The sequence below is a fragment of the Ictalurus furcatus genome, chromosome 2 (genome assembly GCF_023375685.1).
Source record: "Ictalurus furcatus strain D&B chromosome 2, Billie_1.0, whole genome shotgun sequence".
Classification (NCBI taxonomy): Eukaryota; Metazoa; Chordata; class Actinopteri; order Siluriformes; family Ictaluridae; genus Ictalurus; species Ictalurus furcatus.
Window position 1 is genome coordinate 5,822,992 of NC_071256.1, and position 22,025 is coordinate 5,845,016.

Consider the following 22,025-nt stretch of genomic DNA (forward strand, 5'->3'; position numbering starts at 1 on the left):
CTCCACACTAGCCTGCTTTACAGATTTATTTCATTTTTGTCTATAATACAAGATGAGATGGGCTTTTATAGGAAAATGATGAACAACAGATTAGCATGATGCCGTTCCCTTTCAAAGGGGAACTTTGACGTTGCATTTAGCATAACGGTATGGGGACCGCCCTTGCGCGCGTGCCCGGTATTTGAAGCTTGTGTAAAATCATGCCTCTACTTATAGGCCTGCCATGATCAGGTGACGTGGCAATTAAGCGGGTCGCATGGTATATATATGGCACCTGTGAACCACACCGGCAGCCTTATTATCTTCAGCGAGACTGCATGTCTGTGGTTTGTGTAAATAAATAAATAAGTAAATAAGTAAATAAATAAATAAAGAAGCTTAATTTCTACTCTGTATTTCTCAATATCTCTAAATTTTCTACCCCTTTTTTAAACAGCAGCCCTTGAGGACTCTGACTGTCAGCATTGTGAACATTTCACAATTAGGCAGCTCTGCTCTCAGCTTGCTCTCTTCTTGTCCGAAGGGAGTTGGATTTCAGAGCCTCGCGGTCGTGGGGTTATTGTATGGATTTGGAAGAGGAGCTCTCTGCCTGACTTTAGAGCTCGCGTCACGACTTCTCCTTCCGCTATGGAAAGCCGAAACACCCTTGCTGACTCCGAGGAGTCGGTAGAGGGTGCCATTGCACTAAAAACCGACAGCAGCTCTCAAGTATATAAAGAGCTGCTTGAGGTGATCACTAGGGCGGTTCAAAAGTTGAATATAGACTGGCCCGGGGAAGAGGAAGTGGCTCGTAGCAGGCTGGATGAGCACTTCGTCTCCAGTGAAAATAAAAATAAAGCTCCCTCACACCGCAGGAAACTCCCCTTTTTTCCGGAAGTGCATGATGAGATATCACGCTTCTGGAAAACACCATACACTAGCCGTGTTTATAACCCCGCAACATCTGATTACTCAGCCATTGTGGGGAGTGAGCAGCACGGCTATTTAGCGATGCCAAAGGTGGAGGAGGCGCTTGCGAGCCACCTCTCTCCATTAATGGCAGGTAATTTAGGGAGGCCAACTTTACCTTCTAAGCCATGTAAGGCCACTGCGGCGTTGGTGGGCAAAGCCTATGTGGCAGCGGGTCTTGCTTGTGGGTCCCTGCATACAATGGCAGTGTTGCAGGCCTACCAAGCAGACCTGCTGAGTGAGCTTGATACTGGTGAAGGAATTGGGCCCGAGGCAGTGGCAGAGCACAGCTGCGCCACAGATTTATCTATCTGGGCGACCAAACAAATGGCCCGCCATATCGGCCGTTCAATGGGTAGCCTGGTTGTGGCGGAAAGGCACCTATGGTTCAACCTGTCAGGTATGGGGGACAAAGATAAGGTCTCCTTGCTGAACGCCACTGTTAAACCTTCCAGCCTGTATGGCGCGCGGTCAATGGCATCACCGACAGGTTTCGCGAGGCAAAACAGCAAACGGCGGCATTCAGCCAGTTCCTTCCCCGTCGTGTTGAGTTTTCATGGGCCTCCATGAGTGGAGCCCGGGCCAGCGCTGGTGCGAGGGAGACGCAGAAGACGAGTGTGGCGGCCTGCCTCCCCCCGCAGAAAGCCAGGGGGACCGGGCGGCCACAGCCACAACCTGTTAAGAGGCCTGATCTAAGAATGATCATAAAAGCAAAGCAGGCAATGAAGGAACAGTCTTGATGGGCCACGGAGGGACGTATCAGGGGACATGAGGTTGCTAGCGCAGTTAACCCCCAGTGCTACTGTAGGGCCTGCCCTGGCCAAGGCCATCCCATGTTTTCAGTCTTCTCTGGTCAGCGACCATCACAGGGCAACGGAAATTTGATGCTTTCCCTCCAACAAAATGTGGAAAAGCTAACATCGGTGAAAGACCATTTGGCAGCATGGAAACTACTGCCAAATGTGTCCCCATGGGTTCTGTCTAACATAGAAAAGGGTTACCGGGTCCAGTTCAGAGCTCGACCCCCCCGGTTCAGAGGTGTGCTCACCACAGTTGTCAGCACAGAGCAGAGCCCAATGTTAGCGCAGGAAGTAAGTTCCCTTTTGGACAAAGGGGCCATAGAGTATGTACCCCGTTCCCTAAGGGAGGGAGGTTTTTACAGCCATTATTTTTTGGTCCGCAAAAAAGATGGGAGTATGTGGCCAATTTTAGATCTGCGTCATCTGAACCGTACTCTTCGGACATACAGGTTCAAGATGCTGACGCTCAAACTTATCGTGCCACAGATTCAGTCCGAGGACTGATTTGTGATGATAGATCTGAAAGATGCATATTTCCACATAGGAATATCACCCAGTCACAGAAAGTTCCTGAGGTTTGCGTTTGGAGAAAACACATACCAATTTTGGGTTCTTCCCTTCGGGCTAGCTTTATCCCCTCGCTCCTTCACAAAGTGCATGGATGCTGCTCTGGCTCCCTTGCAACTCCAGGGCATCCGTGTACTAAACTACATGGACGACTGGTTAATTTTAGCACGATCCAGGGAACAGGCGGTTCAACATCGAGATGTTGTTCTCGCCCACATGAGGAGCTTGGGGCTCAGGTTGAACCTCAAGAAAAGTATGCTTTCTCCAGTGCAGAGGATTATGGGATATGGGATTCTACTACGATGAGGGCATTTCTATCCCCAACACGCGTACAATCAATCCTATCAACTTTGAGCAAGATAAAGCTAGGTCTGGGCATCCCCTCCAGGCTTTACGAGAGGCTGTTGGGCCTTATGGCAGCTGCAGCCAACGTCATACCGTTGGGCCTATTGCACATAAGACCGTTTCAGTGGTGGCTGAAAAGTCGGGGGTTTCATCCAAGGATGAAACCTCTGAGAGTAATCAGTGTCACGCGGAGATGCCTACGTGCTCTGAGTATTTGGAGGTGCCCGCAGTTCCTAGCCTCGGTTCACACTCTAGTGGCATCTCGCAAGACGGTAATGACAGACGTGTCCCTCATGGGCTGGGGTGCAGTCTTAAATGGCTGTCCAGTTCATGGTCTTTACAGAATCATCTGGATTGGCATATAAATCGCCTAGAGATGCGAGCTGTATTCCTAGCCTATTCCTATTCCCACCAGGGAGGGTTACGTTCACGCCCCCTGTTCAGGCAGGTGCAACTAATCCTTCTCTGGGCAGAGGGAAAGTTCTTGTCAGTGAGTGCAATGTACATTCCGGGCAGCCGGAATGTAGGGGCAGACATCCTGTCGAGGCAGGGGCAGAGGCCCGGGGGTTGGAGGCTCCATCCACAAGTGGTGAAGTCCATATGGCGGAGGTTCGGACAAGCGGAAGTGGATGTGTTCGCCTCCGAGGAGACAACACACTGCCCACTGTGGTTCGCCCTCACTCCTCCTGCACCATTGGGGCTGGACACCATGGTGCACACGTGGCCGAGGTCACATCTATATGCTTTCCTCCTGATCACTCTGCTCCCACAAGTTCTAGCGAGAGTTCGCCAAGACCGTCTACGTCTGCTGCTTGTAGCACCTTATTGGCCAGCTCGAATATGGTTCTCAGAGATAATTTCCCTGCTCAACGGTACTCCTTGGGAGATTCCCATCCGCAGGGATCTACTGTCTCAAGCCGGAGGGCTGATTTACCACGGCCAGAACTATGGAAACTGTGGGCCTGGCCCCTGAGGGGCACCAGCTCATAGATTCTGGTCTCACAACTGAGGTTGTAGAGACCATGTTAAATGCTAGAGCACCATCCACAAGGAAATTGTATGCGTTCAAGTGGCGGCTTTTTGTCTTGTGCTGTGAGGAACGTCAGCTAGACCCAGTGAACTGAGCAATAGCTACATTCCTGGAGTTCTTACAAGAATGTTTCTCAGCTGGGTTGACTCCTTCTACAATCAGGGTTTACGTGGCCACTATTTTGGTCAGCCACACCCCTGTTGATGGAGCCTCTGTGGGGCAACATCCTCTAACTTCGAGGTTCATGCGTGGTGTCACACGGCTGAGGCCCATCTGCAGGCCACGAATACCTTCCTGGGACCTTTCTGTGGTCTTGGAAGGTCTGTCAGGGGCCCCATTTGAGCCCTTAGAGTCAGCCTCTGAGAAGCTTCTGACTCTAAAGGTAGCTCTTCTACTGCCCCTGACATCTCTCAAGCGAGTGGGAGATCTACAAGCTCTCTCTGTTGCCCCCTTCTGCCTTGAATTTGCCCCTGGACTAGCCAAGGCCTTCCTGTATCCTAGGCCGGATTATATTCCTAAAGTGCCTACATCGGCTGCCCACCCTGTGGTGTTGTAGGCCTTCTGCCCTCCTCCGTTCCTCACACCGGAACAAGAGAGGATGCACCTGCTGTGTCCAGTAAGGGCTCTCTGTACTTATGTCCACCGGTCCGGCCAGTGGCGTAAGTTGGAGCAGCTGCTGGTCTGCTGTGGAAGCGACAGTGAAGGTGATGCTGTGCCATCATAGTGTCATCACAGAAGCAGTGCATCTCTAATTGGATAGTGGACGTAATCTCTATGGCTTACAAGGCGCGCGGTCGCGCCATGCCTCTGGGCATAAGAGCTCATTCCACTAGGAGGGTCACCTCCTCGAAGGCTTTGTCCAAAGGGGTATCCTTACAGGATGTGTGTGCTGCTGCGGGATGATCTACACCACACACATTCATTTGTTATTATTAGCCTGGAAATTCATTCCACCCCGGGCTCGAGTGTCTTCGGGCTTGGGTCCTTTTGAACAGGCCGTACCCTCGGTATGACGGAGTGGGTATTCCCATTCCCATACTGTTATGCTAAATGCAACGTCGAAGTTCCCTTTGAAAGGGAACGGTGGGGTTAACCCTGTTCCCTGAGAAGGGAACGAGACATTGCATAGCTTTGTCATACCGGGGCAGGCCTGTGAATTGCGTCTTCGCTTTAGATAATAGAGGCTGGCGGCGTGGTTCACAGGTGCCATATATATACCATGCGACATGCTTAATTGCCACGTCACCTGACGCAAGGGCACGCAAGAGCACTCCCATACTGTTATGCTAAATGCAACGTCTCGTTCCCTTCTCAGGGAACAGGGTTATATGCGTAACCCTGACGTTTTCCTGCAGTACATGTCGTAATGTTTTATTTTCTTTGCAAAAATTACCGTTTTTATCTATTAAAGAATTACATGTCTTACTTTGTCAGTTTATAGTTATAAACAGTATAATGTTGAGAAACAGAAACAACACGTTAGTTAAATGTTGTTGCTGGCTCCTATATACGTCCACCAAGAAGCAGGCCTAGACTAGATTTACTGAGAATGCCACCTTGTCACTACAACATGAGACATTATTAAACTTGCCAGTCAGATTCAGCCAGATCACTATGTACAGTACCAACTAGTATGGAGGATGTTAGGACTGATAACAGCCATAAGAGTAATCCCCCTCCTCCTTGTGCTAGAGTTCTTTAAGGCTCCACCTTATGAGGAAGATAACAGACTGAAATGGGTGTCTCTGAAAACTACCTTTTTGATAGTGTTCACTTCAGAGAAAATAGTGGAAGAACTACATACTCTGGTAATAAGCTCTTCTTGTGTGTGCTCCTCGTGCCATCATGGCAAACGTTATCCAGTTGATTCTCGCCACTCCTGCAAGTTAGGGAGGTTGAAATAGTAGTTAAGTATATAACTGGGGTTCAGTGAAACCTGGATATCCAGAGTAAATGCAAATAGGTTTATGGAATAATGTCCATATGACAGTGATATTTATTGTAAATACTATGTCACACACCACTTGTGACTGCGCTGAATGCTCTCACCATACATACACACACACACACACACACACACACGCACACACACATGCACACACACAAACATATGCACACATTCATTCAGACACACACACACACGCAGACGCACACACAAACATATGCACGCACACACAAACATATGCACGCACACACACACACACACACAGGAAGATATCCGGTGATTCTCACCACATCTGGCAGTTACCTGGTGTTCATAAAACCACAGCTGCATACATATCTAGTGCTCTCATGTTAGAGCCAGTGTGAGACACTCAGCATGTCAGAGTAACCACATGATTGTGGCCAGGGCAGCATGGGGGCTGATGGGAGAATGGCTTCTTCCTCTTTCTCACAGCATCAGTTAACCGACATTGTGCCATGTGCCACAGAGAATACTGAGTGATACTCCACATTTAACACGCACACTGCCATACATCCCTTACAGTTTTTTTTTTCCATTTTATTTTTTTAATTGGTTACATGTATTTATCAACACTGAGATCAGTTTTTCAGAACTCTTCTCTACCAACATGCAGCTCAGTACAGCAGTTAACCTCACATCCAAAAATGCAGACTAGATCCATCTTCATTCGTTTGTTCGTTCTTTCATTCATTCATTCAGCTTCAGTGATTACTTTATCCTGCTCAGGGTCACGGTGTATCTGGAGCCTATCCTGGGAACACTGGGGTCAAGGAGGGAATACACCCTGGAATACACACTCATTCACACTTAGGTGCAATTTAGCATAGTCAATACACTGGTAAGTTTTTGGGAGTTGGAAGGAAACCGGAGACCCCAGAGAAAACATGGACATGGGGAGAACATGTGAAACTCCACACAGACAGTAAACTGAGCTCAGGATTGAACTGGGGACCCTGGAGCTGTGAGGGAGTAATGCTACCTGCTGTACCACTGTGCTGCCCATAGATCCAAACATGCCCGCTTATGTATAGAAAAAACAAAGTGTGTAGGTTTACAGCTAAATTAGGAAATAAACTGTGATTGACTGATTGTTTATTCATTTATTAAGTTTTTTATGATGCGATTTTGAATACATTTTTTTAAAAATACTGTGTTAATTTTATAAACTGTACACAACAGGATGGCTTTACCAGCGTGCAGTTCAGTACAGCAGATAACTTCACATCCATAATGTACTATTGTCATGAACCTCGAATCGGCACGGAGCCGAGTTCTTTCTTGGCCTCCCCCGGGGTCATGGACCAGGGAGATCAGGATAAGTTGCGTGAAAGTCTTTGGTAAGCTGTGGATCCAGTATGTCCTGCTTGGGAACCCAGCACTGTTCCTCAGGTCCATAACCCTCCCACTTGACCAAATACTCCAGCTTGCCTCTCCTGTGTCTAGATTTGAGGATGTTCTTGACACGATAAGCTGGTTGTCCATCAATTTCCAGAGGGGGTGGAGGAGTTTCAGCTGGTACTTATGTGGCTAATGGACCGTTGATAACAGGTTTGAGACGTGATACGTGGAAAGAGGGAGAGATGCGGCTGTGTCATGGCAGTTCCAGACGGTAAGTGACTTCATTGATTCGCTTGAGGATCTTGAATGGTCCAGTGTATCTTGGCGTTTGTTTTTTTTACAGCTATGAGCTTGTCTTAAGTCCTTGGTGGACAACCACACCCTATCGCCTGGTTGGTAATTAGGGTGTTCGTTGCGGTGGCGATCTGCTTTGTGCTTGTAGGTGTCTGTGGTCTCCTTCAGGCGTTGGTGGGTGTCAGCCCAGACACGCTCGCTACATTTAAACCATTGGTCAACGGCAGGAGCTGCAGTAGGAGTCGCGTTCCATGGGAACAGTGGAGGTTGGTACCCTAGTACGCACTGGAAAGGAGTGCGTCATTAATTAGACATTGGAAGACTGAGGGAGCGTTAGAAAGTCCATACGGCATGACCTGATACTCATAATGACCTGAAGTTGTGCTGAACCCAGTCTTCCATTCATCTCCTTCTCGAATCCGGACCAAGTTGTATGCACTGCGTAAGTCCAGTTTCGTGAACATGGTGGCAGTGCGTAATTGTTCCAGAGCGGCTGGTACTAGCAGTAGTGGGTAACGGTACTTGACGCAACACCAGTTTAGTCCTCGGTAGTCGATGCAGGGTTGTAAACCTCCTCCCTTCTTCTCTACAAAAAAACCCCCCGCTGATGCTGGGGAAGTAGATGGTCGTATGAAACCTTGGTGCAATGCTTCCTGAATGTACTCCTCCATGGCCTTTTGTTCAGTTACTGTTAACGGATAGACTCTCCCTCGTGGTGGTGTAGTGCCTGGAAGCAAATCGATTGCGCAGTCGTAATCTCGATGAGGAGGTAGTCCACTAGCCTTCTTCTTACTGAATACTTCAATGAGATCGTGGTAAACACTGGGGATCAGAACGTTGTCCACCTTGTCAGGGCTCTCAACGGATGTGGATGCTAAGGAGATCACAGGGACTCGGAGACAGTGATTGATGCAGTGAGCTGACCAGCGAGTGATCTCCCTTTGATTCCATGAAATTTGTGGGTTGTGATGTTCGAGCCAAGGAAGACCGAGAATCACTGGATGCTGGGCCGTCACAATGACATGGAACGTAATTTTCTCCTGATGAAGAGCGCGGGTGCGGAGGTTAATAGGTTCGGTGCAGTGGGTGATTAAACCATCTCCAATGGGGGCTCCATCAATGGCTTGGACACGGCGGGGGGTGCTGGGAGGACGAACAGGGATGTTATATTGGAGTATACAGTGAGGGAAAAAAGTATTTGATCCCCTGCTGATTTTGTACGTTTGCCCACTGACAAAGAAATGATCAGTCTATAATTTTAATGGTAGATTTATTTGAACAGTGAGAGACAGAATAACAACAAGAAAATCCAGAAAAACGCATGTCAAAAATGTTATAAATTGATTTGCATTTTTATGAGGGAAATAAGTATTTGACCCCCTCTCAATCAGAAAGATTTCTGGCTCCCAGGTGTCTTTTATACAGGTAATGAGCTGAGATTAGGAGCACACTCTTAAAGGGAGTTCTCCTAATCTCAGCTTGTTACCTGTATAAAAGACACCTGTCCACAGAAGCAATCAATCAGTCAGATTCCAAACTCTCCACCATGGCCAAGACCAAAGAGCTCTCCAAGGATGTCAGGGACAAGATTGTAGACCTACACAAGTCTGGAATGGGCTTGGACCATTGCCAAGCAACTTGGTGAGAAGGTGACAACAGTTGGTGCGATTATTCGCAAATGGAAGAAACACAAAAGAACTGTCAATCTCCCTCGGCCTGGGGCTCCATGCAAGATCTCACCTCTTTGAGTTGCAACGATCATGAGAACAGTGAGGAATCAGCCCAGAACTGCACGGGAGGATCTTGTCAATGATCTCAATACAGCTGGGACCATAGTCACCAAGAAAACAATTGGTAACACACTACGCTGTGAAGGACTGAAATCCTGCAGCGCCCGCAAGGTCCGCTGCTCAAGAAAGCACATATACATGCCCGTCTGAAGTTTGCCAATGAACATCTGAATGATTCAGAGGACAACTGGGTGAAAGTGTTGTGGTCAGATGAGACCAAAATGGAGCTCTTTGACATCAACTCAACTCGCCGTGTTTGGAGCTGCCTATGACCCCAAGAACACCATCCCCACCGTCAAACATGGAGGTGGAAACATTATGCTTTGGGGGTGTTTTTCTGCTAAGGGGACAGGACAACTTCACCGCATCAAAGGGACGATGGACAGGGCCATGTACCGTCAAATCTTGGGTGAGAACCTCCTTCCCTCAGCCAGGGCATTGAAAATGGGTCGTGGATGGGTATTCCAGCATGACGATGACCCAAAACACATGGCCAAGGCAACAAAGGTGTGGCTCAAGAAGAAGTACATTAAGGTCCTGGAGTGGCCTAGCCAGTCTCCAGACCTTAATCCCATAGAAAATCTGTGGAGGGAGCTGAAGGTTCGAGTTGCCAAACGTCAGCCTCGAAACCTTAATGACTTGGAGAAGATCTGCAAAGAGGAGTGGGACAAAATCCCTCCTGAGATGTGTGCAAACCTGGTGGCCAACTACAAGAAACGTCTGACCTCTGTGATTGCCAACAAGAGTTTTGCCACCAAGTACTAAGTCATGTTTTGCAGAGGGGTCAAATACTTATTTCCCTCATTAAAATGCAAATCAATTTATAAAATTTTTGACATGCGTTTTTCTGGATTTTCTTGTTGTTATTCTGTCTCTCACTGTTCAAATAAATCTACCATTAAAATTATAGACTGATCATTTCTTTGTCAGTGGGTAAACGTACAAAATCAGCAGGGGATCAAATACTTTTTTCTCTCACTGTATTCTCTTGGTCAATGAAGTTCCCCGCCGCTTCAGAGTCTATCAGCACCTCTAAAGTACAGGAAATGCCAGAGTATTCTAATATAACTGGTAATATGAATGCAGACTGAACTGAGTACTGGGCAGTGGGTTCCCAACTCACCCCTGACTGAGGTTGTTAGACAGTTTTGGTTTCCCCTCGGGTAGAGCACTGTTTGAGAGGGCATTGTTACACGAAGTGGCCCTTCTCGCCGCAGTAGAAACAACAATGTTCACGGCGCCGTCGGTCTCTCTCCTGCATGCTCACCCGAGTCTGTCCCAGCTGCATGGGTTCACTACGGCTCTCAGATGCTGGTACTTCCGCCTCGCTGCGTAAGTCGCAGCGGCTCCGTAGTAGACGATCCAGGCATATAGCTACGTTGATGAGTGAGTCGAGAGTCAGCTGATCATCGTGACACGCCAGCTCCGTTACGATGTCGGCATTTAATCCTCAGCGAAACATAGTCTTTAGAGCGGGTTGATTCCATCCACTCCTAGCAGCCACAGTATGAAATTCAAGAGCGTAATCCGCCACACAACATGATCCCTGCGTGAAGGATAATAATTCCTCCCCAGTCTCCTGGTTGTCTGGAGAATGATCGAATACAGTGCGGAAATGTGAGGTCAGCTGATCATACGTGCTGATGATGTTCCCTTCCTGTTCCCATTCTGCGGTGGCCCAGAGGAGAGCTCTCCCGGTTAAGAGTTCCATGAAGTGGATTATTTTCTGATTCTCCGTCATGTCTGGTTACGTGGAAAAAAACAGGGAGCAGTGGAGTAAAAAACCTCGGCAGCGTGCCGGATCTCCGTCGTACTTCTCCGGCGCTGGAGTGGGAGGTAAGCGTGTGGTCGGTGCCGTAGAAAGCAGTGTAGTTTGGTTTGCCGAGCTACCTGCTCAGTCAGGCTTGCGAGACGGTGATCATGGTCATTAATCATCCAGCCATGTCCCTCGATGGCTTGCGGCCAACGGGGATCTCCCCGTTGTCCCTGTTATCTGTCACGAACCTCGAATCGGCATGGAAGCAGGAGCGGGCGGCAGGTGTAGAGCGTCGTATTGGGAAGTGCAAGAAACGTAGTCATAAGACAGGCAAAGGTCAAGCGATCGGACGAACAACACAAACGGGGTCAGGCAGAGAGCGTAGTCGAAACCGGAAACAAGGGTCGAGGATCACAAGAAGACAAACTAACTAGAACGGCTTGGTAACGCAGAGAAACGAGTTGACTGAGCGTATACTTCGCATAGATTCTGGGTGAGTGACATCCCTAAGTATTAGCGGTGAGAGTGTGTGTGTGTGTGTGTGTGTGACTGGTACCAGGTGTGTCTGATCAGAACTCCGGGGATGGTGAGCGTATGCGTGCATGAGAAGTGAGTGTTGCATCTTGGGAATTCGAGTTCTGATCTGATGGAGCTGTGACAACTATAACTATCGCATCACTTCATACACGCCTCAAAACCACAAGAACACAAGCAAAGTCTCTCTGAACAAGAACGCTTTATCACTCACAACACAATGACTTTTAGCAGGGAGTAAATCCAAAGTACAGAAAAATTTAACCTTAGAAATTCCAAGAAAATAACAAAAATAAATAAATTTGCCACACACACACACACACACACACACACACACACACACGTCAGATATCACATATCTCCAAGTTCTAAAAATATAATTTTTATATATAAAACAATTTTAAAAAATCATGCACTGAGTCGATTCAGACGAGTTCATCATTCAGACATGAACAGGAAATGCATAGTGGTAGTCGTAGCTCAGTGGTTAAGGCACATTGGGCTATCTGGAAAATATCCTGGAAACACTGGGTGTGAGGCGGAAATACACCCTGGATTGTATGCTAGTCGATTGCAGGGAAACCACACACACACACACACAATCATAAGCAGGTTATCTTAGGCACCTACCGGCATGTTTTAGGATTTAGCAATCTAATTCATTCGTTAATCTAATCTAATTAGTTAAAAAATATATTTTTAAAAGTAACACTTTGTTTCTTTAATGTTTGGTTAAAATGAAATTCCTTAGTTTTGAAAACAGTATGTAAATGTGAAAAATAGATACACAGTTTTATTGGAGTTGGAGTTTGAGTGAGAAAAGAATTCATGAATTTTGAAAGCTGAAGTTATTTAATCCTTTTTGTGTCAAAGTAATGAAAAGTGATACACAGTTAAGTCACATAGACCGCTGATGTGAGTTTCAAAAATGTGAACACAGGATTGATAAATACATGTTACTAAATATGGTGTAAAACGTAATGCAGGAAGTGAAGATGGTCACTGACAGAGAGACAGCAGACAAAGGTGTGAAATTCACACGCATCTATGTATAGTTAAGACCTGAATGAAGAAGTGACGTACAAGTTACAGGAAAATAACTTTTCTATTACACTTTATATGAGTTATTATAGATACATTCAATAAGACAGAGATTGTGAGAGATGTAATTCAGTAAATGTGTAAAAACATACACTGTAAGTATTATAGGGATGTAAAATAATCTCACTGTAGATTCCTCCTTATTCATTCGCCCACCTCTCTTCATCAGTACAATTTTAGACTGAAGTTAATCAGGAAGAAAAAATCCACATGATCAAAGCTGAACAGGTCTAAATAAGGAGATTATAACACAAGGCATGACGTGTATGTTTACCTTATGTATAAAGATTACTGCTGTCTTTGGACAATTTAACTAGAAGTACATGCTGCTCTTGAAATTTAGCATTTTAATAACATTACATTTATAAAATATAAAGCCATAATCAAATATTTCCATTGAATGTGTTCATCTCTGTTGGGGCCGATTATTATTATAACACTGTAGTAAGCAAAGTTGTTATTAAGTAAAACTCTAAATGATAAACATTTGACAGTGTTTGGTTTGGTTGTTCAGGAACAGGCCTGAACTACGGCCTACTGTAAACCCAGTCTGGACAGAAACCACATGAACTAAACACAAAGCAGCTGAACTAAGAACTGGCTAATATTTTCTCTCCTTTCTGTAATAGAAAATAGAAAATAACTTCACTCACCTGCAGCGACGTGAAACACAACAGACAAAAGATACAAACACTTCATCATTACTGATTCTTCTGCACACACACCAGTCCCTCAAAGTGACAACACACACACACACTGTCACACTGTCTGAGTGTCTCTCTGTTATATAGTGTGATTATCAGGAAACCACAACAACCACTGTCTCATTTATCATTTTTTTCTAAATCTCTTTCATCACTCTTTCCATGACTCAATTTACATTTTATATGTAGTATTAATATTTATTTATATTTTATCTCATGTGGTGGTTTTATCTTACTTTACTGTACCCCCCCCCCCCCAAAAAAAAAAAAAAGAAAAAAAAAAACTCTCCATGAACATTAATTTTAATAAACATTAACTTCACTTATTTCAACACATGACTTCTAGTGTTTAGGACAAAGCTGTAATGTCAATCAGTATATTCACCAGCAAGTGTGTTTAACTAGACTTACAGGAAGTAATGAAGACACATTTACCATGTGTGAGCTGAGGAGCACTTAGAGGCTGGTCATGAGTGATGATCATGAAAAGTAAGAATAATCATGAGAGTATAATTGTAATCAATAACATGATTTATTAGAGTTTAAAGAGCTTAAAATGTAAATAAATAAATAAATAAATAAATAAATAAAAATGTTTATTTCATTTTTTAATTTTAATTATTTATTTATTCTTCCTAGGTCTTTGATTATAGAGCTACGGCTAAGCGACTAAGTAGCGACATCTTGTGCCATAAAGCTGCTACTACAGCTGGTCTACAGTCAATTGCTCATTACAGATCTAAATCTACATCCAGGTTTCTGCCTAGCGACAAATCTAGCGACTTTTTTTGGACAAATCTTAGCGACTTTCCAAATGTCACCAGTTCTGTCCTGTAAGCACGAGGTGTTACTTTCCCGCTGCACTCTCACCTCTCTCTGCGTCTGCTCTGTTCAGTGAGAGTCTGAGAGCCGGAGATTTAACAATGTCTTGGATAACGAGACGCGCCCCTCATCCCAATTTATAGGCCTATAATTCATATGTGAATGTTTTTAGAATGCAAGATGAAAGTAATGCAACATATTTTACATGTGAAATAGTCCACGTTACTACAGCCTAGTTCTCTTGTTCAAAGTAGTTATAGTGTTCAGAAACATTTTATTTCATTCATGTTCCATACCTGTCTGTTATAGTTTTATAAAAGTCATAAAAGTTTTATATATATATATATATATAAATCATAAAAGTTATGAAAACTAATTTAAAAAGTACAAAAACAAAAAAGCAAAAAAATCTATCAAAACAGATTATAGATTAGGTGTATATATATAGATAGATTTTATATAGAATAAATAATCCTTATACATGTTCTCCTACAATATGGGGGGCGTGCCACATGATAGGGGAGGCTGGGGCTCTAGTTACAAATGGTTGAGAACCTCTGCTGTAAAGCAAAGATGCCTTCAAAAATAATAGAATTAAATGTTTCTCCATTTAGAAAAATACTCTGAAGAGCGATAAACAGTAATAAATGACACAAAGGCAATATTTGGTGTGACGACCCTTTGCTTTAAAAAAAACAAAACAAAAGTAGTCTCAGATAGAACCAGTGCAGTTTTATAAGGAAATGAGCTGTAAGTGTTATTGAGCATCTTGCAGAACCAGACACAGTTCTTCTGGAGACTTTGACTGTCGCACTTGCTTCTTATTTTTGCAGCAATATCCAGCAGCCATCATTATGGTTTTTGGTCTGAAAAGTGTCTCTTACCGCTTAATATGCTGTTGTTTTTACTGACATACAAACATTTTTTCTGTAACTTTCAATTTTGTGCTGGAAAACTAGTGTTTGGGAATCTGAAATGTTTTTATACTGACTCGATAATGTAGAAGTCTATTAATTAATGTAGAGTTTGTACTTACAGAGATATACATAGAGATATGTAAAGTTTGTACTTAAAAAAATAGGGTGCATAAGACTTTTGCACAGTACTGTGTGTATATATATATATATATATATATATATATATATATATATATATATATACACATACATATACATATACGTGTGTGTGTGTGTATTCTGTTTAGTTTTTGCGTAACATCTAGCCTATAGACAATTCTATTCCAGGACGCCCGACTTCTAATCGTCTTCTTAGTTTGTCTGTTAGCTATCTGTTTGTTTGCTCAGTGTTTTTTGGTATCTGAGCTGGAGCTTTTTAACCCTGATTTTGTATAAATAATCCTTGTGTATATGGAGCCCTATAACCTTCCTGAGAGCCCATTGTTACATATTGAACCAATATTCAGCAGTTTTGTAAATATTAAGTAAACATGAAGAAAAAGTGCTGTACATGTACTGAGTTCTGCTGGAGGTCGAGTTTGAGAGAAAACAGAATTCATGAAGTTTGAATAAGGCTATTTATATTATATACTGTATATTCATATTATTATATTCAGTGCCACAAGTTTGTGTAAGTGTAGTGAAAACTGATCCACGGTTACATCCACTCAGACTGCTAACTGTGTGAGTCCTGAAAAAGTGAATTCAGTAATGATAAATGCATGTAACTAATTGTAAGGAAAAAACGGTAACAAATTGCAAGGAGTGTTAGGAAACATTCACAAAAGCTATCTTAGAAATACACATTCATTCCAGTCAGATTCAACGATCCTCATTCTTTTATTTTTACCTGAACTCAGCAGACTTTAAAAGTCACAAACAGGAACAGATATAGGAGTCTTCTTACACAAAACAGGATGATGATAAAAGCCTTCTACATATCATTCTTATATCAGAATAAGAAATGAACACATAAGATATAAAATGATGCGTACGCTCTAAATACTTCTGCAAGATTATCCATCAGCAATTTTTAATGATTAACACACAAAGTAAATGAGGAACAATACCCTTAGCTAACATAAATAAATGTAATGCAATACTCTGGAAACCCCGCCCCCTTTCCCCCATACATTCATATATCTGAATCTGCTATTTAATTGAAAAAATAAACAAACAAACAAAAACATGAAAAACAACAATTTGGGGAAAAACATGCTTACCATGGTGTGTGTTTAATATATGTTTTCATCATTATTATATAATAACTGAGAGTGTATCTATGTATATTTACTGTGGATTAGCTTGTTATAATGCTGGCATATTCAGTGTTGTCTGCAGCGTTGATCTGGACCCGTGCTGCTCCGGCTGTGTTCACATGGGTTACAGTTGCGTAAGTAACATCAGGTTCAGTCTGTGGAAAGACAGAACATGAAAATTATACATATAACACACACATACCAATTTCTAGTGCTTTTACTGTTGACTCCAAGAAGCAAGTAAAATTATGTAAAGAAACAAATCTCCAAATCTGACTTCTTTCTTTACACCATGTGTTCAGTGAAAGCATGTGTGGTTCATGTGTGTTACCTGCAGTGTATCACAAATACAAGTAAAGATCTAAAGGTAGAAACAAATCTGCTATAACTGTTATTGTAGAAGCCATGCAGAATTAAATGGAGATTAAATTAGAAATACAGCAGGACTCAAAGACATAAAGATAATAATAAAAATGCAGCTGAGCTCAGGCCTGCATGTACACTAACCTGATCCTTCTGCTTTCTCTTACAGTCCGGACGTCCTTCAGTAATCACGTTCTCTCCACATCTTCCTCCTAAAGAGAAAAGACCTCAGAAATCACACCTCTAGTGGAAACTACACAATTTCATTTTCCTTATCCAGAGACACTTACAGAAGTGCTGCTGCTTCTACAGGTTTCAGTTCATCAGTATCAGAATTTGTTGTTGTTGTGTGTGTGTACATATGTGTGTGTATGTGTGTATTTGTTTTGCATGTGTGTGTGTGTGTGTGTGTGTGTGTGTGTGTGTGTGTGTGTGTGTGTGTGTTTTGTACCTTTGCGTCTCCAACAAATAAATGCCACTACACCGGGTATCACCAACAATAAAACCAACAGAATGCTGAAAACTGTGTAATAAAACACACCAAAATGTTAATAAATGTAATAATACAGATGTGTATTTTCATTGATAATGAAAAGTTTTGGCACCTAGAGGGAGGCTGCTGTCTGGTTTATCTTGTTTTACTGTTGTTGATGCAGGTGGAGAGTTTGTTGTTTTACTCTGAAGCGGTTCTGATGAAGGTGTTGTGTCTGTTTTCCTCGAGTGTGTTGAAGTTTCTTTTCTTCCTACTGAAAAGACAAAACTTATTAAAACTAACGACTGTTTTTATCACTGTTAGTAATATGGCACATGACACTGCACACAAAGCATGCTCACAGTCATTAATGAAAATGTACCTTTAAGAGATAAAGATTTCTTCTGACTCTCAAAAGTGTTAGGCAGTGTAGTCACTCCCTCATGCAGACTTTAATATCTTTAATATTTGTTTTAATTATTTTATTTTAGCTAACAATGTTTTTACAATGGAAAATAATACTTCAGTTAATATACTTCACCTTGCTTAAAAACATACTTCTTAACATATATGTTTATGGCATGTACCTTATCCTATAAATAAAGGTAAGTGAAGATGGTGGTCACTGACAGAGGGACAGCAGAAGAAGGTGTGAAATTTACACGCATCTATTTACAGTCCAAAAGAGAATGAAGAAATGACGAACATTACAAGTTACCGGAAAATAACTTTTCTAACACACTTTATATGAGTTCTTGAAGATAATTCAATAAGACAGAGATTGTGACAGTTCTCTAATGTACTAAATTATACACTTCATACACGCCTCAAAATCAAAATTTGATTTGGTTAAAAATGGAGTTGATTAGTTTTTGGAAACAGTATGTAAACATGCGGAAAAATAAGCTGTAGATACACACAGGGGCGTAGCCATCATTTCAGATGTGCTGGGGGACAGAATGTCAAGGGTATTTTTTCTGACCTTTGTCTAATTGATGGGTTGCATCTCTTCCATCCATCCATCCATCTTCTATACCGCTTATCCTTTTCAGGGTCACGGGGAACCTGGAGCCTATCCCAGGCAGCATGGGGCACAAGGTGGGGTACACCCTGGACAGGGTGCCAATCCATCGCAGGGCACACAATCACATACACATTCACACACCCATTCATACACTATGGACACTTTGGACATGCCAATCAGCCTACCATGCAGGTCTTTGGACTGGGGGAAGAAACCGGAGTACCCGGACAAACTCCGCACAAATGCAAACTCCACAAACACAGGGCAGTGAATCGAACCCCCAACCCTGGCAGTGTGAGGTGAACGTGCTAACCACTAAGGGGTTTTATCTCTTCTTGCTCTTAATTGGCTTAATATGCAATTTATGATTCTGTACTTGCATGTTATATTGTGTATTGCACTGTATTATTTAAATATTGCAAATTGTGTTTAGTGTACATTGTATTGCATATACATAGCACACAATATATAATATATACACTTATATTCACACACTACTTTATTATACAGTGGCAAGAAAAAGTATGTGAACCTTTTGGAATTTCATGGTTTTCTGAAATAAATTTGTCATAAAATGTGATCTGATCTTCATCTAAGTCAAGGGTATTGACAAATATAATGTGTCTAAAATAATAACACAAAAAAAATTATTGAGAACAACCAAAAAAAACCTCACAGTGCTTGTGGAAAAATTATGTGAACCCTTGAGTTAATGACCTCAAAAAAAAAGGGGGGGGGTCAAGCAGTTATTAATTCTAAGGGTTCACTTACTTTTTCCACTGCCATTTTGAATGTTGAATGAGTGTGTTCAATAAAGACATGAAAGATCAGAATTTTTTTGTGTTATTGTTTTAGACACATAATATTTGTCAATACCTTTGACTTAGATGAAGATGAGATCACATTTTATGTCAAATTTATTCAGAAAACCATAAAATTCCAAAAGGTTCACATACTTTTTCTTGCCACTTTATTCTGTTATATTCTATTCAACAGTCCACAGTAGAGAAAAGAAATAAGTCACTCAAACCACACTGTTGAAAAGAGACTGCAATTGAACTAAACTAACGAACATGTCACTGTAAGGAGACCTTATCAGAACAATAACATGTTATATCAACAATAACATGCAATCAATTTTAGTGTAAACAAAGTTTATTTTTAGTGTCAAGCTCTTTTTTTGTTTTTGTGTGGGACCGCAGGTAGGCTTAATATTACCATCCAATCTTGCTAATTATTCATCAATGGAAATAGGCAACATTTAAAAAGAAATATGTAGCAAATTATTCATCATTGTGCAACACGAACACCGCACGCCAAAAGAACTTACACTGCTCCATTTAGTTAAAAAAAAAAAAAAAAAAAAAAAAGAGAATTTTTTTTGCCCCTTTGAGTTCATCATGACCTCTGAGCGGTCACCTTCCGTGGGTTGAGCCAGAAGCAGATGCAGATAAAGACATTTATTTAAAGAAACGTACTAAGAAACAAATAGACTATGACAACCTTGAAACACACTGTGGCAAGAAAAACATCAAGACATGAACAACGGGAGTCTAAGACAACGAAAGACAGTGAATCAGTGCAGACAATGGCTACACACACACACACACACACACACACACACACACACACACACACGCTCATTAACCAAAACGTGAATCAGGTGCAGGTGGTCATGTGACATGTAGTGCAGTGCAGTGGCTGATGGGAAGTGGAGTCCAGAGCTTCCTGATACGTGACAGAACCCTCCCCCAAGGGCGCTACTCCCGGAGCGCCCAAAATTATACGTCCTCCATCTGGTGGTCCTGGCCCCCTGGAGAAAATGTCCCCCGCAAAATCAGGAGGCCGGGCGGCTTCTACAATGGCACAGGGAGGCTGAGATATTTCCTCGGCAGAGCATGAAAGCGGCACGACGTCCCCAGCTGAACTGGAAGGCCGAGAGAAGTCCCCCGTGCGGCCAGGGAGAGGAGCGTGGGTCTCCTCGAAGCAGAAGGGGGGAACGCTAGTTGCCATGGAGCAGGCGGGCTGAGCGACGTCCGCAGCTGAACGGGGAGGCTGAGCGACGTCCGCAGCTGAACGGGGAGGCTGAGCGACGTCCGCAGCTGAACGGGGAGGCTGAGCGACGTCCGCAGCTGAACGGGGAGGCTGAGCGACGTCCGCAGCTGAACAGGGCAGCGGGACAGCCTCCTCGGCTGTGCAGGGCAGCGGGACAGCCTCCTCGGCTGTGCAGGGCAGCGGGACAGCCTCCTCGGCCTGTCCCTCTGAGGTCGCCATGTTGACCTCAGGTGAGAGCTCCACAGCTGAGACCTCCCCGTAGGCCTCAGGCTGGAGCCCTGCTGTCCTCATTGCCCCCCCCAAAAAAATTTCTGGGCCAGCCTTCACCTCTGGACTGCGCAGCAAGGTGTGCCTCCCCTGCAGTGGAAAGCCCCAGATGCTCAGGTTACTCTGCTGGCTGTGTTGCAAGGCGGACTGTGGCGTGAGCGGAGCTTGGCGACGCATGTCGGCGGACTGTGGCGTGAGCGGAGCTTGGCGGTGCGCGTCGGCGGACTGTGGCGTGAGCGGAGCTTGGCGGTGCGTGTCGGCGGACTGTGGCGTGAGCGGAGCTTGGCGGTGCGTGTCGGCGGACTGTGGCGTGAGCGGAGCTTGGCGGTGCGTGTCGGCGGACTGTGGCGTGAGCGGAGCTTGGCTGGGCGTGAGCGGCATTTGGTCATTTGGGTCAGTAGGCCTGAACGTGAACTCAGGGACGCGAGACTTGATTTGGACCTCAGGGACGCGAGGCTTGGCTGGGACCTTATGGACTTGAGACTTGACTGGGACTCGGACATCAAAGCCTGGTGCTAGTGCCTCCCCGCTGACCCTTTGCTGGAGCTCGGCAGGTGAGCCCACCTCGTGGGGCTCAGGTTCAAGCTCTGAGGTCACCCTGTCAGTCCCGGGCTGGGTCTCTGTACTGAACACAAACTCCCCCTTGTACCTGGACTCCTCCTCCTGTTGGCGTGGCATGGCATAGTCCTGCATGAACATAGGCGGTAAGTTGAAGCCCAGGTAATTCCTGGCGTCCTGCTGCTTTCGTAGCGCAGCTTGGTAATTGTCCGACTGTTGGCGCAACGTGGCAAAGTACTCCACTAACATTGGTGGCATCCTGACGCCCCAGTTATCCATCTTGGCGATCTGCTGCTTCTGATTGTTGGTCTTTCGTTCTGTCACCATCCGTGGGTTGAGCCAGAAGCAGATGCAGATGCAGATGCAGATAAAGACATTTATTTAAAGAAACGTACTAAGAAACAAATACACTATGACAACCTTGAAACACACTGTGGCCAGAAACAAACATCAAGACATGAACAACGGGAGTCTAAGACAACGAAAGACAGTGAATCAGTGCAGACAATGGCTATATATACACATGAGTGCTCATTAACCAAAACGTGAATCAGGTGCAGGTGGTCATGTGACATGTAGTGCAGTGCAGTGGCTGATGGGAAGTGGAGTCCAGAGCTTCCTGATACGTGACATGAGCGCTGAGCGTGGGTGTGAACATGGGCGTGGCACGTGACGTGAGTGACCGATTGTCATGGCAACATCAGGTCACGTAAAGACTTATAGACATGTACACGTATAGAAATCAAAGATACACAAATTGGCCATGACCAGTGAAAAGTGCAGGGGACGAATTTACATTTTATTTAAAGTGCGGGGGACACATCCCCTGCATCCCCTGTGGAACAGAGTTTTGATGACGTTTGAGTGAGAAAAGTATTCATTAATTTTGAAAGCTGAGGTTATTCAATACTTTTTGTGTCAAAGCACTGAAAAGTGATACACAGTTCAGTCCACATAGACCGCTGTTTTTGAAAATGTGAACACAGGATTGATAAATACATGTAAGAAAAAAAACCTATAAATAAGGCGTAATGCAGGAAGTGAAGATGGTCACTGAGGAGAGAGACAGCAGAAAA

At 44.0% G+C, this 22,025-nt stretch overlaps 1 protein-coding gene across 1 annotated transcript in view; it reads right to left on the reverse strand.

Annotated features, from left to right (window-relative positions):
- Positions 1-17,230: 17,230 nt before the first annotated feature.
- Positions 17,231-22,025, reverse strand: part of LOC128620242 (uncharacterized) — a 134,861-nt gene continuing 130,066 nt past the window's right edge. Inside the window, exon 12 of the mRNA XM_053645060.1 lies at positions 17,231-21,266. Within this exon, the coding sequence (XP_053501035.1) occupies positions 19,729-21,266 (1,538 nt within the window). The 3' untranslated portion in view covers positions 17,231-19,728. The remainder of the gene's footprint in view (positions 21,267-22,025) is intronic.